This window comes from Garra rufa, chromosome 12 (assembly GCF_049309525.1).
Source record: "Garra rufa chromosome 12, GarRuf1.0, whole genome shotgun sequence".
Taxonomy (NCBI): domain Eukaryota; kingdom Metazoa; phylum Chordata; class Actinopteri; order Cypriniformes; family Cyprinidae; genus Garra; species Garra rufa.
Window position 1 is genome coordinate 15,455,946 of NC_133372.1, and position 24,315 is coordinate 15,480,260.

Consider the following 24,315-nt stretch of genomic DNA (forward strand, 5'->3'; position numbering starts at 1 on the left):
AATAGCTTAACTTGGCTGAAGGGATGCTGGACGTTTAGAAGTAGACAGAGTATGGGAGGAGCTTCTGCGGGCATTGTTGGGGTAGATAAAGAAGAAAGCATTTTGCGGGAGTGAAACTTGAGGCAGGTGGGAATTATGAATGGTGCTCTCGAGGGAGCGAGCATTGCTGTTGCGTGGGGAAAAAAGGCGGTGGCTGCAGCGGGGCTTTGCATTGCTGCGCGTATAGGGAATAAGCGGGGGCTTCAACAGGAGCCATGCGTTGCTGAGCGTGAAAGGAAAAGCGGGGGCGAGCACTGCTGTGCGTAAGGGGAATAAGCGGGGGGCTCCAGTGGGGGCGCGCGTTGCTGCGTGTAGGGAAATAAGCGGGGGCTTCAACAGGAGCCATGCGTTGCTGAGCGTGAGAGGAAAAGCGGGGGCGAGCACTGCTGTGCATAGGGGGAATAAGCGGGGGGCTCCAGCGGGGGCGCGCATTGCTGCGCGTAGGGAAATAAGCGGGGGCTTCAACAGGAGCCAGCATTGCTGCGTGTGAGGGAAAAAGCGGGGGCGTGCATTGCTGCGCGTAAAGGAAAAAATAGGCGGAGCGGGCGCTGCCGTGGCAGCGGGAGGTCCCATGGGAGTAGGACGCGGAGGGGATGGATGAAGCGGGCTAGAGATGGCGTGGACGGGGGCTAAAACGGGTTGGCTGATTAGGGTTTGATGGGTTTCTTTGATGAAGGCGCGGTCTGATCGGATGTAGCTCTTGAAAGCTTCTGATGACCACCGGCCGAGCGCTTGGATCTGCTGTTGGGAGAGGCCATTTTGGGCGGCTGTGGTTGCTGCACCTATGCGGAATAAATGGCTGGAGAAATTGTCCGCTGGGGTGCCAGAGAGAAGCAAAATGGATTTGAGGTGCTTTTGGAACCAGAAGCGTGTGGCAGGGCGGTTGGAATCACCTATAAAGAGAGCGTCGGAGGGGAGTCTGGATTGGGATTTTCTGAACTGAAGGAAAGCTAGGAGGGTTTGGAAAGGTTTGAGGGATGATTGAAGGTTAAAGATATATTTATATATATAATGGCCTTTCTTAGTTTGGTCTGTCTTACTTTGCTTTATGAAGTAAGAGATGGTTTCGCCGTCTAGAACTGCTAGATCGGAGATGGTAGGGTGGATAGCTGGGTTGAAGCTAGATGTAATGGTGAGCTCAGAACATCTGAGGAAACCGAAAAAAGCCAGGATAAACATTGCATCTAATGTGCGGGCGGTATGAATGGAATGGTAACCTTTAAGGAGGGTGGAGATGCATTTGGTCAGGATCTTTAGGGTGATGGGTTGTCTGGGGTCTGGGCGGCTGGGCTGGGTTTTTTGTATACCTTTGATGAGGAGGGATGTCTGAGAATTGGAAATATGGGGTGAAGGCGAGCCGTATAACAGTTTGTGGAAAAACTGGACTCCGCTTAGGTATCCTTTAATGGAACTGGCTTGGAGGTTTTTATTGGAGTTGAGATGGGAGATAAATGAGGTGACAGTGAGCAGGGAAAAATCGGGGAAAGGTAAACTGTAGGCGGAGTGGAAAGTTTTAAAGCATTTCCATGCTGTAAGATAGGATTGGAGAGTCCTAGGGGAGACTGCTTGGAGAATGGAGTTGATGGATGCTTCGAGAAGAGGCCTTAGGAGGTGGTTTACGGGAATATCAGTTCTGAATAAGGAGGGACTGGGGTTGGGAGCGGGTCCGCCTCTGGAGCCAGTGATCTGAATTTCTGCTAGTATCTGGGTCCTGATGGAGTTGGGAACTGGGGGAGGTTCCTGCGCTAAAGCGTTTGGCGGGGCTGGAAGGGGTGTGGCTGAGGCCAATGAGAAGGGAGGACGGGCCTGGGGAGGAGGGAAAGTGGCTGCAGGGACTGATAGTGGCGGTAAGCCTGAGCTGCGGCCGTCTCCTGGGACGGAAAAGGGAGGGGGGAAGAGAGGGGGAATAGGGGGCACCGGTGCTTGTGGCATGAGCGGGGGAATGCTCGTGCTATGAGCGGAAGGCGGTGCTGCGGGCCATGAGAAGGGGAGAGAAAGGAGAGGCAAGGGTTGCGGATGGGAATCGGCCGCTGGAGTGGGCAAGCTCGTGCTGCTGCGTCCTGACGTGGAGTAGGGGGCCCTGGAGGGAGGGGTAGATTTAGGCTTTTCCTGCGGTTGGAGAGATGAATAGAGGGCGAGGAGATCCGATTTGGAGGAACGGCGTGGAAAAACGGCGCTGGTGAGCACCTTGCGGATCTCGGCTACGGTCCATTTTTCCTTGGCTGGGGCGCAGGAGAAGGCTGAAGCGTAAGAGGACGCAGGGGAAGATGCCCGACGTCTGGAAGGTGGTGGAGACGGCGTAAGCTGGCGTCTCGGAGTGCGAGCAGCGGCGGTGCGTGAGGGCCTGCGGCCCCGTGATGCAGCCGCGGGCTCGATTGGTGGATCCTGCGGAGCGCTGGTGGCCTGAGCGGCGACCTGGATGGAGTCTGGAGGAGCTGCAGGATTGTCTGTATCTGAGGAATAATCCTCGGAGGACGAGTGAATCTCGGACATGTTGCGGCGATTGGGAGTGCCAATGCTGAAAATCAGAGATAAGTGAAGGTAGGACTGCTTGGCTATTTAAAGGGACTATAGTGATTGGATAGGGAGTGTGATTGCTGATGGTGAATTGGCCGTGTTAATTATCTGCGCGAACTCCTCCCAAAATTTGTTAACAAAACATCACTTAGTGATAGTTGTTCATGAGTCCCTTGTTTGTCCTGAACAGTTAAACCGCCTGCTGTTCTTCAGATAAATCCTTCAGGTCTCACAATTTTTTTGATTTTTCAGTGTTGAGCTCTTTCTAACAATGACTGTATGATTTTGAGATCCATCTTTTCACTGAGGATAACTGATGAACTCATATGCAACTATTACAGAAGGTTCAAACACTCACTGATGCTTCAGAAGGAAAATTTACGCACTAAAAGCCTAAAACTTTTGAACAGAATGGAGATGTGCATATTTTTCTTATTTTGCCTAAATATCATTTTTTTAAAAAATGTATTTAGTACTACACTTCAAAAGCTACAGAATATAGTTACATGTTTCCCATGAAACAAAATAAGTTACATTTACCCTGATCTTTAAAAAGTTTTTCCCCCTTAATGCATGGTTTTTCCTTCTGGGGCATCAGTGAGCATTTGAACCTTCTGTAATAGTTGCATATAAGTCGCTCAGTTGCCCCAGTGAGAAAAGATGGTTCTCAAAATCATACAGTCATTGTTAGAATGACTTAGGGTTCAAATACACAAAAATGCTGGAAAACCAAAGAATTTGTGGGACCTGAAAGATTTTTCTGAAGAACAGCAGGCAAGGGACTCATGAACAACTATCACTAAACAATATGTGGACCATTTGGGTAAAAACACAGTATTAAGATTCAAGGGCATGTAAACTTTTAAATAGGGTCATTTTTATAAATGTAACTATTATTTTCTCTAGTGGACTATGTAAACATCTTTAATGTGAAATATATTATTTAGGTCATTACTAAATAAACAATAACATGCATTTTGTATGATTCCTCTTATTTTGTTAAAATAGTTAACATTTTGCAGATTCTGAAAGGGGGATGTAAACTTTTGAACTCAACGGTATACGCTTACCTTTGATTTTCTCTGGACCAAATGAAAAGATAAACTCCACCTTCCCATATTCAGGAAATCTCTCATCTGCTAAATCACATATTTGTGATTAGTCTGCATGCTGTCTCATCCATAATTAAAAATAAACATAAATCAGCAAAAGACAAATACACACTAACCTTTAAATGTCTCATCAAGGTCATTTTTAGTGAAGACCAGAGCTAAATTGTGTAATGCACATGTGTGGAACTGCACTCTGAAGATCACATCCCTACTGGGGTTTTGATAACGCTTGTGATAACATTTCAGCTTCAGGATGAATTATATGCAAACAGGCAGAACACAATGGAAGACAATTTGAAAAAGAATTAAAGGATTCTTGCTCATCTATTTTAATTTCAGTGTCAATATTTTTACCATCCTGCTGTGTCAATATTGTACTTCCTACCAGTATATCTCCTTTTAGCAGCAGGCCAGGCTCAATGGTGATACAGATGCTTGTATGGCTGTCGCCTTGAACGTTACTGTAAAACACAGTGGGGAGGGGAAAAGAAAAATGATGGATGGGGTTATTACAGGCATACTTCAAGCTGTCGCGATGCTGAATTATACAGACTATGCCTAAATGGATGACTAGCTTATTAAAATATTATCATCTACTGAACAAGAACATGAAAATTTAACTATTTAACTAGCAGCAGTGGAATGTCTGGTGTTATATTAATGCCACAAAAGCACAGATAGAAAAAGAGATGGACAGAGAATTGTTTGACGTAAGGGTGAGATGAGAAAATTATTTGAGAATCCATTTTGGCCAGGGTAGAAAGTGTAAAAGACCCTGTAAAAAAATAAATAAAATAGAACTGCAGCCTTGGCATTGTCACTGTATCTGCCAACCTCCTCCTCCGCACACACACACACACACACACACACACACACACACACACACACACACACACACACACACACACACACACGCACACACACACACACACACACACACACACACACACACACACACACACACACACACACACACACACACACACACACACACGTTGGGTTTACATGTTTTATGGGGACATTCCATAGGCGTAATGGTTTTTATACTGTACAAACCGTACTTTCTATCGCCCTACACCTACCCTACACCTAAACCTAGCCCTCACAGGAGATTGTGCACACTTTTACTTCATCAAAAAAACTCATTGTGCATGATTTATAAGCCTGTTTCCTCATGGGGACCTGAGAAATGTCCCCCCAAGGTCAAAATCTACTGGTATTCCTATCCTTGTGGGGACATTTGGTCCCCACAACGTGATGAATACCAGGTACACACACACACACACACACACACACACACACACACACACACACACACACACACACACACACACACACACACACACAAATGCGCACATACACAGGTGCAGATTAAGATGGGTTAATCCCTTAACAAGAGGGCAACAGATGTTATACCAGACTCTCACACACAGATACTAATACAACAAACAGCATGCAGACTTTCAGCTTGATATCAATAAGAATTACTTATATTTAACATTTATACATTTTTATTTTTGAGAACCTAACCCCATAGATACCCTAAACGTAACTACTTTCAATAATAAAAACACGTAACTGGCAGAATGTACAGTGATGACAATCGTACAGTAGGTCACAATTCTTTACGTATTGAAACTATTCAACATGCACACAAGGAAGCAATTCACTTACTAAATTCCAGATGTGTACACTGGCTGCATCGCTTGATAGATTTTGAGGAAGGGTCGGCAACCTGACATAGTACAGCACATCACTGATTTTACAGTTGCTTGTACTCGGCAAAGTAAAAAATGCATAAACATAAAAATGTACTGATGAATTGAATGTGTGGCATTGTGTACACTTACCTCCTTTAGACTCAAAATTAGGGATGCCATGCATGATGACATGGTGAAGGAACAGGGGCTTGTTGTTGATTTTTATGTGGCCAGAAAGGAGCCCAGCGAAGTAATGCACATATCTATACATACACACAGCATTATGGAAGGGAAAGATGTGGGAAACAACACAATATACAGTCAAAGAAAAATTATTCAGACTCCAGATATAATTTTTAATATTTTTGTGCAGGACACTATAGTTCCCCTTCAGTCGAATCACTTCGACGTTACATTGGGAATCGCTTGCGAGTCCAATCGTCTCTGAGCCTTATTCAAAAGGCCAATGAAAATTGGCGAGTGGCATTTGCATGCCAAGCCACGCCCCGTACATACGGGTATATAAGATGGCGGCATGCAGCCAGTCAGTCAGACTTTTGCTTTCAGAGCCATTCTGCTCGAGCCTGATTCTTCAAAAAAGATCTTCACGTTCCTGAGCTCTTCTCCGCTGACGTGCTGCCATCTAAAAGAGATATATTCCATCTAAAAGAGTGTTTTGGCAGCCGTCAGCGGTATCCTGCGGGCGGCCGTTTTTACGGCCATCAAGAAGCCTCCTGCGCTCCAGTGAGCGAGCCCCTCAGAGCGCACAGAAGCGCTGCGGTTCCTCCCTGGGCAGACCGGGACTAAGAGCAATTTCTCACGGCTGTGTAAAACGTTCTTTTCAGAATGGTTTTCCGGCCGTGCGCTGCTGGATGCGGCAGTTTCCTCACTTCTGAGGATGGACATGAACACTGCCTCACATGCCTGGGCTTAGAGCATGCTGAGGCAGCGTTCACGGATGGTTCGTGCGTTCACTGCGAACGCATGACCATGATCACGCTCAAGAACTGCCGTTCTTTTGCGAGACGGCTCCCCTCGGTGCCCTGCGGCTCGTCGTTAAGCCGTCAATGCTTTTCGGCCGCCGTGGCGAGGCATCAGGGGGACTTACGGGTTACTGTGCAGAACGTGCCGCCGGCCCCCAAAGCCCAGTGGCCGTCTGCACCTCGGTGTGGTCCTGTCGAGTGGCCAGAGCAGTATGCTTCCCCGGATTCCGGGCCGAGCACCTCCTTTGGCGCTCCACCGGAAGAAGAGATGTCTGTCGCTGCGTCAGAGGGTGAGTCTGATGGGGAAGCGGACATCTCGGCGGGCCAGCGCCCCTCTGTGGTTGCTGCCCCATCTGACATGGACGCTGAACTATCGGCTATGTTCCTCCGAGCCGCCAGGGGGATCGGTCTGGAGGTCTCTCATGCGCCTCCGGCTGATCCCTCTAGGCTTGGCGACTTTCCGGAGGTGCATGAGGAGCTTATTAAAACCTGGCGGGCGCCTTTTTCATCTCGCCTTCGCCCCAGCTCCTCCTCCCTCGCCATCCTCGATGGCGGGGCAGCCCGGGGATACGAGTCGGTTCCCCAGGTTGAGCGCGCTGTCGCGGTCCATTTCCATGTCCGCGTGGCGCTGCCGCCTGGCGGGACCGGCCGCATCTACCCTCCAGGGCGTGTGAGCGTTCGTCCGCTCTCGCGGGCCGCGTATATCGCGCTGCTGGACAGGCTGCCTCCGCCCTGCACGCCATGGCCACCTTACAGGTCTACCAGGCACAGGCACTGAAACAACTGCACGAGGGTGGTCCTGATCAAGACATGATGCAGGAACTCCGCGCCACCACCAACTTCGCCCTTTGAGCGACGAAGGTCACGGCGCGGTCTCTTGGTCAGGTGATGTCCACGGCCATGGTCCAGGAGCGACACCTATGGCTTAATCTGGCTCAGATGGCAGATGGCAAAGCTCGGTTTCTCGACGCTCCCATCTCCCAGAGCGGCCTGTTCGGCGACACTGTCGAGGATTTCGCCCAGCAATTCTCGGCAGTCCAGAAGCAGACGGAGGCCATCAAGCATATCCTGCCCCGCCGCGAAGCTACCATCCCGCCGCCGGTGGCCCCGCCTCCGCCTGCCCGTCGCCGAGGGCGCCCCCCTGCGGCAAGTAAGACAGCTCCAGCTCCTTCCCCCGCCGAGGTTCACGAAGCCAGGTTGGCTACCCGGCGCAGAGCAGGCCGCAGGAGAGCGGCGCCGCCCGCCTCTCAGGGACCAGCCAAAACTTCTCGCAAGAAACCTGCGAAACGTCCCTGATGCGGGTAACCCAGAGGTGGTGGAGATTGCTCTTCGGGAAACAGTGACATCGACTTCCCCACTCCCGGTGGAGGGCCGGGAGCTTCTGTGCACACTAACATCGCCGCCGGCCCATGGGTCTGCGGTACCCACATTTTCACAGAAAGAGCAAATTTCCTCACCTCTGGGGCCTCGGCCCCGAGTTCCCTTCTCAAGCAGAACTTACACTCCTCGGCATCGGACTCGGAGCCTGATATCGCCAGCGCGGGAACCAGGGAAGAAGGTAAGCGATGCTTCTCGTACCCAGACTCTCCCCCAGAACCTTCTGTTCTCTGGGGTCAGTCCCCTTCCCCCCGCCCCTCCAGGCTGCCCCACCGCGGTCACGTCGGTCAACGTTCCCTTGATACCGCTAGCGAGCCGGTTGAAGGCTTGGCTTCAGCTTCCCAACCCCTCGCGGTGGTTGATACGGACGGTACGTCTCGGCTATGCGATTCAATTCGCCAGGCGTCCGCCCAGGTACAGAGGTGTCCATTTCACTATTGTCCGTTCGGACACGCATGCCGCTGTCCTGCGTGCGGAGGTTGCAGTCCTACTGGCGAAGGACGCAATCGAGCCAGTCCCTCCAGCCGAGATGAAGTCAGGGTTCTACAGTCCCTACTTCATCGTGCCCAAAAAGAGCGGTGGGTTAAGACCCATCCTGTATCTCAGAGCTCTGAATCGGTCCCTTCTCAGGCTGCCGTTCAAGATGCTCACTACGAAGCGCATGCTAACTTGCATTCGCCCCCAGGATTGGTTTGCGGCCATCGACCTGAAGGACGCGTACTTTCACGTCTCAATCCTTCCTCATCACAGACCCTTTCTCCGGTTTGCCTTCGAAGGTCGAGCGTATCAGTACAAGGTTCTCCCATTTGGCCTGTCCCTCTCTCCCCGCGTCTTTACCAAGGTCGCGGAAGCGGCCCTGACCCCTCTTTGGCAGTCGGGGTTTCGCATCCTCAACTATCTCGACGACTGGCTCCTTGTAGCTCACTCGCGAGACCTGTTGTGCGAGCAGAGGGACCTGGTGCTTCGGCACCTCAGCCATCTGGGCCTTCAGGTCAACCGAGAGAAGAGCAAACTCTCCCCAGTGCAGAGGATCTCTTTTCTCGGTGTGGAGCTGGACACGATCAACATGACAGCCCGCCTCACAAACGAGCGTGCGCAGTCAGTGCTGAGATGTCTGGACTTATTCAGACACAAGACGGCGGTCCCTCTCAAGATTTTTCAGAGGCTCCTGGGGCATATGGCAGCCGCGGCCGCGGTCACGCCGCTGGGCTTGCTTCATATGAGACCGCTTTAGCGCTGGTTACACGATCGAGTTCCAAGACGGGCATGGCACCGTGGCACACTTCGGATTGGCATTTCCCCGCAGTGTCGCCGCCTTTTCAGCCTGTGGTCAGACCCTGTCTTCCTTCGGGCCGGAGTTCCCTTGGGGCAGGTTTCCAGGCATGTCGTGGTGTACACGGATGCCTCCACCACGGGTTGGGGTGCTGTATGCAACGGGCAAGCAGCCTCGGGCTCCTGGACAGGACCTCAGCTGCAGTGGCACATCAATTGCCTCGAGTTGTTGACTGTGCTTCTGGCCCTTCGTCGCTTCCAATCGACGCTGCGTCAAAAGCACGTGCTTGTTCACACCGACAGCACCGCGACTGTGGCGTATATCAATCGCCAGGGCGGCCATCGCTCACCTCGCATGTCACAACTCGCCCGCCGTCTGCTCCTCTGGAGTCAAACGTGGCTGAAATCGCTACGTGCCGTTCACATTCCAGGGGAACTCAACCGTGCAGCAGATCAGCTTTCATGGCAGTCCACCCACCCTGGAGAATGGCGAGTCAGTCCAGCTGATTTGGAGTCGTTTCGGCCAGGCTCAGATAGATCTGTTCGCCTCTCCCGAAACCTCCCACTGCCAGCTCTTTTTCTCTCTGACCCAGGCTCCCCTCGGCAGAGACGCCCTGGCACACAGCTGGCCTCCGGGGCTCAAGTACGCCTTTCCCCCAGTGAGCCTCCTTGCACAGACCCTGTGCAAGATCAGGGAGGACGAGGAGAAGGTCTTGCTGGTTGTGCCATATTGGCCCACCCGGACCTGGTTTCCAGAACTCATTTCCCTCGCGGCAGCCCCTCCTTGGAAAATAGCTAGGTTCTACAACCTTCGCGTAGAGGCCGTATCCTCCCGTGTCTTAACTTAAGACTTCAGGTGAGCGGGAGGATGGCTGGTGTCGGCTTGCTGCGCCATTCCCACGCGTATCCGTGCGCTAATTCCCAGAATGTTCCCTCCGGTGAACCCTGATGCGGGGTATCCCCTGACTGTGATCCTGCCTGGGTCTCCTTCGCCCCGCAGGTTGTGGCTTATCTTTATTTTTATCCAGCGGAGGAGACCGCTGTTTCTCTCGTGTATCCCTAAAGCCTTATGGATATATTGAATTATTCTTATTCCACATGTGAATACCTCATGTGCTCCGCCCCCCCAACCCATGCTTCAGTACTCTGGCATCCCTGTAAGGCCCCCTTATTGGGCCTCAGGGCGTTGGTAAGGTTACGTTACAATTTCCATCTGCTGACACGTCCGCTTGCCAGCACGTGGGTTGTGCGTAACGCGGCGTCAGGGTCGTGGCCGTTTCCATGGGTCTAAGTTCCCAATGTAACGTCGAAGTGATTCGACTGAAGGGGAATGTCTAGGTTACGAAGGTAACCCTCGTTCCCTGAAGGAGGGAATGGAGACGTTACATTCCCCTGCCACGACCTGACGTCGCGCTGACGCCGGCTCGATCCGGCTCTTCTTCAAAAACCTGACTGACTGGCTGCATGCCGCCATCTTATATACCCGTATATACGGGGCGTGGCTTGGCATGCAAATGCCACTCGCCAATTTTCATTGGCCTTTTGAATAAGGCTCAGAGACGATTGGACTCGCAAGCGATTCCCAATGTAACGTCTCCGTTCCCTCCTTCAGGGAACGAGGGTTACCTTCGTAACCTAGACATTCATTTATGCAAGTGAGAACAGCAAAATAAAATAAAATGTGACCTATTATACCCAAAAATTCTTCATACAGTGGACTACCAGTAAAATGTATAAAAATCTGGGACCAAAAATTATTCAAACACTTCGACCTGACCATGTTTTGCTCAAGTGTTTTTTCTTTAAATGCTAATATGAACCTTTTTACACCACAGACTGAATAAAATTAAGCATTGCTTGGTAATTGTTCAGCAAAGTATTTTATTATTACTTTTTAAATAAACTGTGATAATGTGAGATCAGTGATTTTAACATCAGTGATGAACATTTTAATGCTTAAGTGCATTTTGGAGCCATTAAGAGAAAATATTTGTATATGATATATATCAGGAGTGGTGAACTCTGGTCCTGGAGAGCCACAGTCCAGCAGAGTTCAACTCCAACTCTAATAAAAAACTTCCCGAGCTGTATCCGAAATCGCCCCCTATACCCTCAAATAGGGCACCATTTGAGGGGACAGCCATTTTAAGTGGTGTTCTAAACCCTAGTGGACATTCTCGAGTGCACTCATTCAATCCAATTCAAACCTCAATGGCCAGAGATAACCCATAATGAGAGTTGCGCGCCGATTGAATTCCCGCGTCTCACTTGAAGATGGCACCCGCAGCTGAATCATCCATACGTTCATTTTACAACGTGCTCGTCCTTGGCATAATACAGCATACAACACAGGTACAAATTTGTTGTAAATTGATAAATTCTTTAATCTTACTACTGGAACTGCCTGTTTCAAATGATTATTAAACAGCAAGCAAACTATGCAAAAGCGACAGTCCTTCTGGTGCACTTAGTGTCCGAATTCACTCACTTGTTTTCATTCACTCATTCAAGTGAACTGTATGAGTGGACCAATGTAGGGAACAGTGAATAGGGTATAGGGGACGATTTCGGATACAGCCCTAGTACCCCTTTAGACCTTGATTAGATTGTTCAGGTGTGTTTGATTAGTGTTGAAGCAAAACTCTGGAGGGCTGTAGCTCTCTATGACCGACAATCGCCACCCGTGATATATATCTTCCCCTTACTTAAACTCCAAATTGGTCCATAATTTACTCAAATGTCACTTATATTTTAGAAAATGTGAGTATTATCAATTGTTATTCATACTGGTTGACAAATGACTAGTTTTAACTCTAATTATCAGGAACATCTTTTTATGTTCCACTGCAATTCCAGTTTTAGCACATGTACTTTGGTAGCACCTGCTGGTTCATTTCCCAAACTGCAAACACATTGACTCATTGACTTTGCAATAAGAAAAGATGTGATTCACAGATATCTGAAGCAAACTGAACCATTTCTCACAATAAATAAATAAATAAATAAAAACCATTTAAAATCAAAATAATCTTTTTCAGTGTAAAAATTGATATTTTGGTGCATTGCTGACCTCTTCTGGGAAGGCTGGCCCATGGGCATGGCTTTATCTTCATAAAAACGCTTCATGGCAAACCGGTCCAATGCCTGGTCAGCACTGAAAATGTGAATACAAAACATAATCAGAATCAGAATAAGAATGAGTTTTATTTATTTACACATACAATGAATTTTTTTTTGAGTTCCAGAAGCTTCACAGGGCAACAGAATAACAGTTACAAGACAAGACACAGATAATAAAAAGAATAATACAAATATAAAATATAGACAATGTATTAAATAGCAAAAATACAATATACAAATAGACAATTTAGTATGTACAGGTATGTTATGTGCAAATTTGAAATGTAAATGTAAACACTCTGCACAAATACATGATCTTCTCTAATGTATCTTAAATACACCACTATGTACAATAGACATATCCTACCTGGAAGATAAGTTACTGTAGTGCATATATGCACCCACTACAACACCGGTTCTCCCCCAGTTTCCCTGCAAGAAATGTTGCCAAATTATTAAGAAAAACAAAGCAGGCACTTTCATTTTGGCATTTTAGTCAGACTCTTTGTTTACAAAGGCAATGCCCCCAATGCAAAGCTGGGTGAATTGGGTCCACTGTTTGTCAAAATATCTTCTTTTGTGTTCTGTAGAAGACAGAAATGCATACAGGTTGAGGGTGAATAAATGATGATGCCATTTACATTTTGGTGAACTATTTCTTTTATTAAAAGTGCTCTGAATGGACACCATTCATTTTCCAACCTGATATTTCCTATTCATCTCAGTGGCTGTTGCTTGTATGGCACAAATTACAACATTTGAAATATGTTGGTTTGGATCACTTGAACCAGAATATTTTGCTCCAATTACATGTGCCATACATGCAGGATAAGATACAAATGAACTGGTCATCATTGTCTTCTATACCTTAACTTGAAAACAGGTGTGTAGAAAACAGTTCTCTGATTACTGAGATGATAAGATAAGTAGCTGTGTCTACATTTTAAAGCTGCAGTCCATAAGTTTTGCCTCTTTGTCGCCATCTCTGTGATGAAGCCTGCAATTGCAGTTATTTGCAGAATTAACTTTATTACGTGATCTGCGCACCGGAACGGGTCCAGCACGGATGTACTTCAGAATCACAGATTCTAGCATATGTCTTGGAATAAATTACCCAAATAAATATTTTCACCAGATATTATCATCTGAACAAGTAAGTAACAGGTCTGCCACTTTTGTTTTGACCAACTGAGGAAAAAAGCATTACAATAAATTACGTTACCATTGGTGATTAAATATAACGATCACTTGGTTCATATCACATCAAATTGTGCAAATTATTATTACTGTTATACTGCTCTGGTTATATACCAGATGCACATCATTCCACCATCAAAATGATAAATGTAATTATTCCAGCTGCTGTGGATATATAAACTATAAGCTATAATTAATTATGAACTATAATTATAAGGCTATAAACGATAGCCTTTTTTATGTTTACAGACGTGACGTAATTTTATGGCGGCATACTTGAATTTTTCTGCTAATTTTTACCAGTACCACTCAAACTAGAAAACATTAATCTGTAAAAGTAAAGAGATGGTTATGTACTTGCTCAAAAATTTATTTCGTATAATTTTTAACCAAAAAAGTTATGGACTGCAGCTTTAAATTCAGTTCCAGTTGTACAACATGTAAAAAATTATAAAATCAATAAGTCATGGCCAGGGCCATCCCATGGCCCCCCTCGGTCCTTTCGCAATCGCGTTTGCCCTAAAGATGGCCCTGGTCATAGCAACATATGTTTTCTGTTACTTATTCAAAACAATTTAACCAATTTAACAGTCTGGTCAGTCATGCAACGTGAAGGAGGTGGAGATTTGGGTGCCCAAGGCCAGAAGCAATATGATTATTACCTTGTTGTGCAGTACCACCACATTGTGAGGGTCTGCATTAAGCCAGGTGTCCATGGCTTTACAGATACTGCAAATTTTATCTAGTGCAGGAGCATGATGTTCGGGCCAACCAAAGTCCAGCACCTGTCATAAATGCACACATGCATAAATCAGCTTTAAGATTACAAGCTGAAAGGAACTGGTAAATAAATCAGAAAATAAATAGGAATAAATGGAAAAAAAAAACCTAACTAACTAACTAGCTAACTAACTTACCCTTGGGTTCTGCTTGGTGATGTCATGCCTCCGTTCACTAAGATTAAGCAGCTGAAATTGAAAATAAAAAACTTTAAACATCAGTTGCACCTTCACCTTTGCCAAAAGAGTCAAAGCAATAACATTATCTGTGAAGTAAATATGCAAGAAAACCCTGCTCAATCAAGGACTTGCATTTACAGAATGGATGGAGCAAGAAAATAATGTATCACAGTTTATTGCGGTTAAACTAAATCATTTGAAATATTATGTGACCTTAACAGTGCTATATTCCCTAGCCATTGAGTATACATGGGTTATAAACTGCTTACTGTGGTGTGAACTATGTGATTCATAGTGTGCTCTAGATAATCTTTACTCTGGTTTTAGATACCACTAAACAAGACACTTAAAATGGTACACTATAAGGGAATAAAGGTGATTTTGGACAAAGCTCATGTCTTTTGGTTGATTAAGTGAATGATATTTCCCTTGTATTTAAGTCTAAATGTTTTTTAGCTATTGTCTGGCTTTATTCATTGTAACTTTCTTCTAGTGAGTCTCTTGCTTAGGTTTTTTCTTTTAAGTTTAAGACTAAGCAACTAAGTCTAAGTTACCCATATAGTATAACTTCACAGATGGAGGTGCCCTAGAATTTAAATGGTTAGTTCACCCAAAAATTAAAATTAGCCCATTATTTACTCACCCTCCAGGCATCCTAGGTGTATATGACTTCAGATGAATCCAATCAAAGTTATATTAAAAATTATCCTGGCATTAACAAACTGTAGAATTGCATGGGCAGGTGTTTCTCTTCATCAGTCCAAAACAAGTCCAATAATGTGCATCCATCTATAATAAAAAGTGCCTCACACGGGGTAAATAAAGGCCTCCTGTAGTGAATCTATGCATTTTTGTAAGAAAAATATGCATATTTAAAACGTAATAATCACTTTAATCTAGCTTGCGCCAACAGCTTGTTCATGGAAGCAGCTCCGGCCAGATGACGCTTGATGTGCGCATGTGCCGCTCAGAAGTAACAGAAGCCATGGAGATAGGTAAACACAGCACCGGTCACGAATTAGATGTATAAAACGAGGATTTGTGAAGAAAAATGTCAGAGGATTTCGATATAAGCCAAGAGACTGGTTTTCCTTTGCTAAAATAAGAACATTTTGCTTGCTTTGCTCCTGTAAACAAACTTTGGTTGGTGCGAGACCCGGTGCATGCGCAACTCTGATTTCCTACATCATCCACCTAGAAGGGCTTCTGTGTACAAGCAGTTGGCACAAGCTAGATTAAAGTGATTATTAAGTTTTAAAATATGGATATTTTCTTACAAAAATTGATTTGCTACAGGAGGTCTTTATTCACCTAGGATGCCTGGAAGATGAGTGCCAATGGGCTAATTTTAATTTTTGGGTGAACTAACCCTTTAACATATTACATTACATCACATCACATTACATAATGACCAGTTAATTTTCATCCAATCCAATCTGCTAAAACACTTTTAAAGGATTTTTTTTGGGACTGTTAGTTGCTCTGAATTTTGGAGAATCCTTACTAGATAGTGCTGCTGGTGTTTAGAACGGAGCATGCTGGTCACATCCCTCAGGTGTACACTGTATTTCTTCTCCTCTGTTCCACCAGGAAATGACAGTGCAATCATGCGTTCTGTGATGTAGACCAAGTCCACTTCATTATTTTCCTCCATTTTTTGCATCAAACTTAGGGTCCTTAGATGGAAGAGAAATAACAAATACTACACATTGAATTAAAGAAGATGCTAGCCTGATTGTGAATCTTATTCTGCCTGTTTAATTTGATAATTTGCACAATGGCATGTTAATTCTAGGTGTAACTAAAGTTATACAGGTCATATAAGAGTTGATACAGTACCAGACATAGCTTATTACTTCACAAACACACACGCCAAACACGTGTGGAATCATCTCGAGTTTAATCACAATTAAACATTACTTTATTCTAATTAATCTTTTGAAATATCTGCTATAATGTGATCCAATTATACCAAAAGACAAATATCCAGATTATACAGGCACAAATAAAGTCTACTAGCCAGCATTCCATAACATTTAATGCACAGATAAAATGATTTATAGTAGTTATTACTCTAAAGATCTCCAGGATGTGATGTCAGTGCATATTAGCATGCATACCTGGATGGTCTTCGTTTTGTATCCAAATTGGGAGACTTTGTGATTCCCTGGTTCTAGAGGATGGTAGAAAACACACACACACACACACACACACACACACACACACACACACACACACACACACACACACACACACACACACACACACACACACACACACACACACACACACACACACACACACACATGTTGGGTTTACATGTTTTATGGGGACATTCCATAGGTGTAATGGTTTTTATACTGTACAAACCGTACTTTCTATCACCCTAAACCTACCCTACACCTAAACCTAGCCCTCACAGGAGATTGTGCACACTTTTACTTCCTTAAAAAAACTCATTGTGCATGATTTATAAGCCTGTTTCCTCATGGGGACCTGAGAAATGTCCCCACAAGGTCAAAATCTACTGGTATTCCTATCCTTGTGGGGACATTTGGTCCCCACAATGTGATGAATACCAGGTACACACATCACACACACACACACACACACGCACGCACGCACGCACGCACGCACGCACGCACGCACGCACACACACACACACACACACACACACACACACACACACATAGTCTCATTTAACATCTTTATTTGTTCCTTGCATACATATTTTCAAAGTCTAATAAATATAAAATGCAGACATGACCTATTCTTTTAGACATCTGGAGACCAAACTTCAGCAATTTTCCTTGATATAACTCAAATTCCTTGCTATAACTCAAGGGGCACAATACCATAAATTAAAGAAAACCTTAAAACTGTTATAAAATGTTACCACCAATACAAATGTATAATACAACTGCAAAAAAACACTGTAATAATCAAAGTTATGTTTTTGCTAAAAACTTTGGAACTGTGTGCTGAAAAACTACAACAACAACAACAACAACAACAACAACAACAACAACAACAACAACAACAACAACAACACTTTTTTAGACATTTTTAGACTTCTGGGCAGTTTATTTGATTCTTACCTGATTGATCTTACCTGATTGTAGTTAGTTGTAGTAGTTGTATTTGTATTTGTTGTATTCGTTGTAGTAGCTGTAGATTCACAGGCTGTGGCTACCTGCAGACATAAAGAGGAGGAGATAGAAGGAGAAAAATTCAGACTTAATGCAGCAGTTATATATTTAACAACTTTCCTTGCTCTATACCTTGTTTGATAGAATACAATATACAGAGACATAACATGTACACATATACAGTCAAGAGATCTACAGAGATATTGACTTCCACAGTATAAAGGCTACTGTCAATTGTTTGGTTACCAACATTGTATCTTCTTTTGTGTTTAACCTCGCTTGTTGAACTATGACAGACAAATATCAACTGCAAATGTGCTAAACTTCTCATTTCCTTATTAAATCATCAGTATGAACTATCAATGCATGAATCAAACTCACTAAGACCACCTCACCATTTTATCCATGGATTTATGGATGTGGTTACAGAAAAATCTTATAGAACACCTAAATTGCTTCTCCATCTCAGTTCTGTCTTGCCTACATTTAAGATGGGTGACATGTGAGCTCACTCCTTGGTTGTCGCTCCCGAAAACTGCTCTTCAGTTGCATGAAATTAAACTTTTATTAACTGTCTGATGTCACTGCACACGTCATTCTCGCATGTCACTAGAAGTTGCCACTTCATTCAAAATAAATTAGATGTCCTTAGAGGTCCCTTCGTTGCGAGAAGTCATTGCACATGTGGACGGCACATAGTAGTTGCCTTTACCAAAGAAATTGGTTCTTGCACATTTCAGCACTTGTCTGAGGGTGGAGCTGCATTACTGAAAGCACCTGTGAACAATCTGCATTATCACTGGAGGGAGATATAACCCATGGTGAACCACTAGAAAGATGAGTAACAACTTCTCTTTCGGCAGGTAGCGACTAGGGAATGCACCTGGAATCTTTTCTGCCTCAGTGATAGTAGGAAAGCTCATGTGCTCATTCCCATGGTCACAGAGGTAGGCTATGGGAACCCAGCATCCTTGAATGAACTAGTCAAGCAGTAGAAATGGCAGAGGCAGCACAGGCTTGGGATCATGGGGACTGAAGTAAACATTTTCCCAGAGAGGGCCATTAGAAAAAGCTCTCCTGGAGGGCACTTCTTGTGCAGACAGAATGCTGACTGCTGAGGGGCTGAGCAAAGAGTTGATTTCTACAGTCTCGAATGCCCATGAGGCCCAAGCATGACACCAACATATAGATCTGGGTGAGAAAATCATCTGAATGGACATTGGGTTATAACAAGTCTAGATTTTGGTAGCTTGGAAATCCTGGACACCCTGGTCCAGTCATGATGGCTATGCCTGGAAATACTAGAAAAAAACTCATCCCCATCATTGAACATCATTTGGATCTTTAGGGTGCCCTACAAATAAAACAAAACAAAACTAAAATATTCTTTCAAACTACCAGATACAAGTCTGCTTTACTTTAATCAATTAACTGTAAAAAGAAAAGGCAATACATACAAATTAACACAGTAAATAACACATTATATTAGCAATTTATTAAAAACAAAGACAAAAATAAAATCCATTACAAATGTATACATTAAAATATTTTGTTATTTAAACCAAAATGTGTGTTGAGTGTCACAAGTTCATAATACAAACATTTCACATCTACCCAAATGTAAATCGTATTGATCTCCCAAATGTTCTTTTTCAAGGATTTCTGAAACAGATCCATATTCCTGCTGGCGCTGCTCCATTTTCCATGTGGAGCAATCTGTCTGGTAAAGAGTATACATGCACCCCTCTTTCTCTCTCTTCCTCTGTACACAACACCTGCTGACCAATGTTTACGACCTTGTCATACCCAGTGGTGCATGTGACGATGAACGTTAGTGGGGCCTCATATAGTTTGATTCCATACAGATCTCTACATTTTTATCTTGTAGTTGAAGAGAAATACTAGGTTGAACGGTCCCACTTTATTTTAGATAACCTTAATTATTATGTACTTACATTAAAATGAATAATTTTATACAATGCACTTATTGTGTACATATTTTTACATTGTACTTACATTTACAAAAATATATTTCATGTAATTACATCTGTAATTATTTTCTTTAATTACATTTATAGTTACACTGTTGATACATCCCTTAAATCCTAACCCACATTACCCACGCATAGCTTACATTCCTTTAAAGACATTTAAGGAACTTTTATTGAAGTTTTTGTAGATACTTTTATGCAAAGCAACATAAGTGCATTCAAGGTGCATTTTGTTTTTTTAAATTCATGCATTTGCTGGATGTTGAATCAATGATCTTGTCATTGCTAGTGCCATTCCCCCATACCTTTTAAAATACAGGAATGATAATTCTTCAGATTAGCTTAATTATTGTTTTTTATAATATTTTTGCTAGCATGTTATGTCACTAATAGAATCAGGCAAACATCTAATGTGGTCAGCAGGGGATAGGTCCGATCACTGATAGTGATGCATTTATTAACAATGCCTGAAAACAACCAAGAACAAAATATCTAAGTATATTTTACTAACATGTCTTAAAGGCCTCAGTTAAAATGCAGATGCACTGCCCACCAACTTATCAACACTGATGCCTGCTAGTTTGCTAGTGAGCAAATTTTAAATAAACATGTTGATAAAACTTGCAAAAATCTCAATTATTGCAGCAAAGAAAAAAAAAACATGGCATGCACTCACTGATACACATATGATTTCCCCCCGGTTTCACAGACAAGGCTTAAACCTAGTCCTAGACTAAAATGTAAGTCTGAGCTGTTTCAACTGAAACAAAACTGCACTGATTGATCTTAAAATATATCAATGCCTTTGTTTTGTCTCAAGATGCACACCAGTAATGTTTTTTTCTAAGCATGTTTATAAAAATTACTTAAATGTCCTAATTGAACTATGGCCTAATCCTGGCTTAGTCTAAGCCCTGTCTGTGAAACCGGGCCTTAGAGTTTAATACAATTTAATCTCAATCAACAGCACTTTTAGATTCTAAAAGTTTTTAATAGGTCACACAGGTAGTACAAACACAAAGAAGCACTCACAAGACTGGGCCAACAGAGAACTTAATGTTCGCGCCATGTCATAATTACCGTAATTCCAAGATGACAACACATTACATTTTACTCATAGATTTCCATGTCCTTAGACTTAGCGCTAAGTAGAGCAGGTCAGGTGGTACAGCAGTCACTGGTCCAAGTCATAACTCTCAGAACATCCCAAGCTAACAAGCTGTAATTACGAGTTCTGGAGCAGGTGAAGGCTTTGGCATTGATAGTGTTGCCATAGAAACACATCATTCAGCTTTGAGTAGAATGTCACGTGATGTCAAGTACACAGTTCAAATGTGGTGACTACTGGCAACACAGCTGAATGAAATGACCTATCATATAGGTAACCATGATGAGAAACACAGGCAGGGAAATGGTGCAAATGCAAAACAATGTCCAGACTCAGGTGGAGGAGTGAGGAAGAGCGAAGGTGGCTGAACCAATAGAGGAGGAACCCTTAGTGGAGACAGAGACGACCCCCTGTGATCGAAGTGGGGTACCGGAGGGCTGAAGTGGAGCTGAAGCAACCAAGGGCAGAGATGGAGCTTGAGGGAGGACAGAGCCAAATGTAGCGATGGAGCCATGGCGATGTTGAGGCAATATCTGACCCAGGTGGAGCTGATGGTCTGAGGAAGCCTGGCAGAGCTGAAAGTGCGATAGTTGCTGCTGGAGTTGAGGGAGGAAGAAGCAGAGGAGGAGGAGTCAGAGCAACTGACCTAGTTAGAATGACGGGATCTGAGGTCGGACGAAGAGCCAAGGAATCCCTACACTCAGGAGGTGCTGGCTCGCATGAAGGCCCAAGGTGTTGCTGTGCCACTGAGAGGAGGCTGAAGAAGAACTGAGGAGCTAATGGAGACAGTGAGGACTAGGTTTCAGGAGTGGCTGAGGGCTGGAGAAGGGACTGAGAAGAAACAGAAGGACTGGAACAAAACGACATGGTTTGGGTAGACCTGGTCAGACATGCATAACTTTGGCTCTGCTGCGATGTTCTTCTCCATTGCTCCTGTTGGCACTGACTCATACATTGCAACAAAGTCGGGTTCTCTGTTTAAGGGTGGGCTCACGCTGCTGCTCCTCACAGTCTAATCAATTCTGGCTGGGCACTGGTTCGGGAGTAGGGCTGGTGTTGATGTCGTCGCGTCTGAGTGATCCACATGATACCAGCACTCACTCCACAAATTTGGGGAAGCTCCCTCAAGGGCCCTTTCCAGATACCTTGGCCTTGTGGCGTTGTTAAGTCCACCAATCAAAAATGAGCAGAGGCAGTTGTCCGGGAAGGCTGACTAATGGGCTATGTCGAGGAATTCATCTACATGTGCCTCAAGGGAGCGATCACCCTGCTCAATGCATAATAATTTAACAACAGGTACTGTATGTTCATAGTGCAAGGGGGGACAGGAAGCAATCAAAAACCAAAAAAAAGCACACACAAAATTTGGTCATTTTAAACCACAGGTTTCACACTGCTCATCCCTAAAGTTCTCATTTGCATATCTGCAGCATCAGCAACCATGATTGAATAAATATAGTGTGCGAATGGTTTAAATTACCATCTTGTCTCACACTTTCGTGTCGGTGAGTAAAAATGTCGACACGTAAATCCACCTTGGCCGTTTCACAATATACAGCTTCTGTGACTCTACAAAGCTTGTGATATAAGACATGCTGTTTAGATTCTGATGGGATGTCTGTGAGCATCTAGGTGTAACATTCTAACACTGCATTGTTTCACATTTGGCATCACAATGTGTGGTTAACCCTGCAAAAGTGGAGCAGGGTTTCCTAACCCTGGGAAAAAAGCAGTGTGATTCAGTGTGATTCTAATACACAGAGGTCAGTAAAGGTCATTGGAATAAAAAGCATAAAGAAAATCCATCATGTCAAAATCTAGTATGATACACAGCTAGATAGAGAATACTAAGATATCCTTCTGTGATCTTCCTCTTACAAAGAAAGAAAGAAAGAAAGAAAGAAAGAAAGAAAGAAAGAAAGAAAGAAAGAAAGAGAAAAGAGGAAAAAAATCCACATTTACCTTTACCTCACATTTCTTATGGCAGGACAACTTGCACGCTGCAGAAAAGGGAAAGAAAAAATGCATTAAATGTAATCAAAGAACTATTAAATTCAAGGTTCAATTTCAACAGTCAATTACTTTTACTGTACCAATCCATTCTATAAAAGGTCTTTATAAAGATAATCTGATTTGTGTGTTGTAGAAGCCAGGTGTAAGTACCCATGGCCAATTTATCTTTGCCCACTGTTACAAATATCCTATTGCTTCTATTTACACTTTTGTACTTAATGCAAAGAAGGTTCTATTTGTTTTTAGGTTTGGTGCAAACAGTATCTACCACTATTTAGACTGTAACACTATTTACAGTGTAAATAGCATGTCCCTTGCAAAAACATTTCTTTGCGGCTAACTTATTGGTAATTTGCGGCAAATTTGCAGCAACCTAAAAGCAGTGAGTTTTTCTGAAGTGAGGCACTTTTACTTCATAACAAAATATATAAATGACAAAAAATATGAAAATAGCATGAAATTTATGTCATAATGTCAATAGATATGGCTGAAGTTCTGCTAATGTGACAGTTCTTCAGATCTACATGAATCATGTAAGTGATTTTTTTAAAGAGCAAATCTATCTATCTATCTATCTATCTATCTATCTATCTATCTATCTATCTATCTATCTATCTATCTATCTATCTATCTATCTATCTATCTATCTATCTATCTATCTATCTATCTATCTATCTATCTATCTACCTACCTATCTATCTATCTATCATTGGCACCCTTGGTAAATAAAAACAAAGAAGCCTGTGAAAATAAATCTGCATTGTAATCCTGTTGATCTTTTATTCAGAGAATTTACAAAAACCTAACATTTTATTTAAGTTTTACACTGTACACACTGGCCACAATTAAACAATTTATTTAATAGTTTTGCACTCTACTTTTCCCAGAATAACAACAGAGTCTTTTACCATAATGCCTGATGAAACACCTGACAAAATATCAGAGACCACTCCAGATCCTTTAGTTTCCCTAGTCCATGTTTATACATTCTGCTCATAAGTTCAGGTCAGGGAACTGGGATGGCCATGGCAGAACCTTAATTTTGTGCTCAGTGACACATTTTGATTGATTTTGTTGATTATGATGTTTTTTGGATCATTGTTCTGATGTAGTCACCGTGGTGTAATGAAAATAGTAAATATAAATGGGAATATACTTTGAGATATTTCACTCATTATAATGTCTAGGGTTACCAATAATTGTGGCCAATGTTTATTAAAGAAAACATCTATTTCATAATGTTATTTACCCCACCCCCATTATCACTTTCATTTGTTTTACTTGTTGAAAGGTTAGATTTTTTAAAATGAAAGACCAAAAGGATAAACAAAATAAACAGATTTATCGTCACAGCCTTCTTTGATCATATTTACCAAAAGCACCAATAATACTGACCATAACTGAATCTATCATTGAACACTTTTGAATCATTGAATCATATTTAATCTGTGTCCATCTTTTCTTTCTTATACTTCAAATTTACTTTATAGAAGTAGTGAGGTTATCATTTCAATGTCTGTAAATATGTTGCCTGCTGATGATGTTAGATGTGATTAGATGAATATTCATGCTCATATTCTGTATCAGCTGTATATATACAGTAGATTGTTTAGAAACTCATTTATTTACCAGTTGATCCTGAAAGAGAATGAAGCCTGCCCCTGATACTGAAGTCATTGGCAGTCTTAAAAACATGGCTTGTAACAACTCTTGAGTGGTTCCAGCATGAAGGCCCAGGCTTCACCATTCACAAACTCATGGAGGGACTTTAAGAATCA

The 24,315-nt window shown here is 43.5% G+C and overlaps 1 protein-coding gene across 1 annotated transcript in view; it reads right to left on the reverse strand.

The window, feature by feature from the left end:
- The window catches only part of tns1a (tensin 1a), a 68,565-nt gene extending 45,953 nt beyond the window's left edge, over positions 1–22,612 (reverse strand). Inside the window, exons 1-16 of the mRNA XM_073852516.1 lie at positions 22,487–22,612; positions 17,389–17,469; positions 16,397–16,449; positions 15,781–15,952; positions 14,235–14,285; positions 13,980–14,102; positions 12,488–12,552; positions 12,071–12,154; positions 5,519–5,631; positions 5,343–5,403; positions 4,054–4,129; positions 3,785–3,914; positions 3,627–3,692; positions 1,846–2,492; positions 1,080–1,365; positions 822–932 (exon numbers count right to left, since the gene is read on the reverse strand). Of these exons, the coding sequence (XP_073708617.1) occupies positions 822–932; positions 1,080–1,365; positions 1,846–2,492; positions 3,627–3,692; positions 3,785–3,914; positions 4,054–4,129; positions 5,343–5,403; positions 5,519–5,631; positions 12,071–12,154; positions 12,488–12,552; positions 13,980–14,102; positions 14,235–14,285; positions 15,781–15,952; positions 16,397–16,449; positions 17,389–17,469; positions 22,487–22,552 (2,185 nt within the window). The 5' untranslated portion in view covers positions 22,553–22,612. The remainder of the gene's footprint in view (positions 1–821; positions 933–1,079; positions 1,366–1,845; positions 2,493–3,626; positions 3,693–3,784; positions 3,915–4,053; positions 4,130–5,342; positions 5,404–5,518; positions 5,632–12,070; positions 12,155–12,487; positions 12,553–13,979; positions 14,103–14,234; positions 14,286–15,780; positions 15,953–16,396; positions 16,450–17,388; positions 17,470–22,486) is intronic.
- Between the last annotated feature and the right edge of the window lie 1,703 nt (positions 22,613–24,315).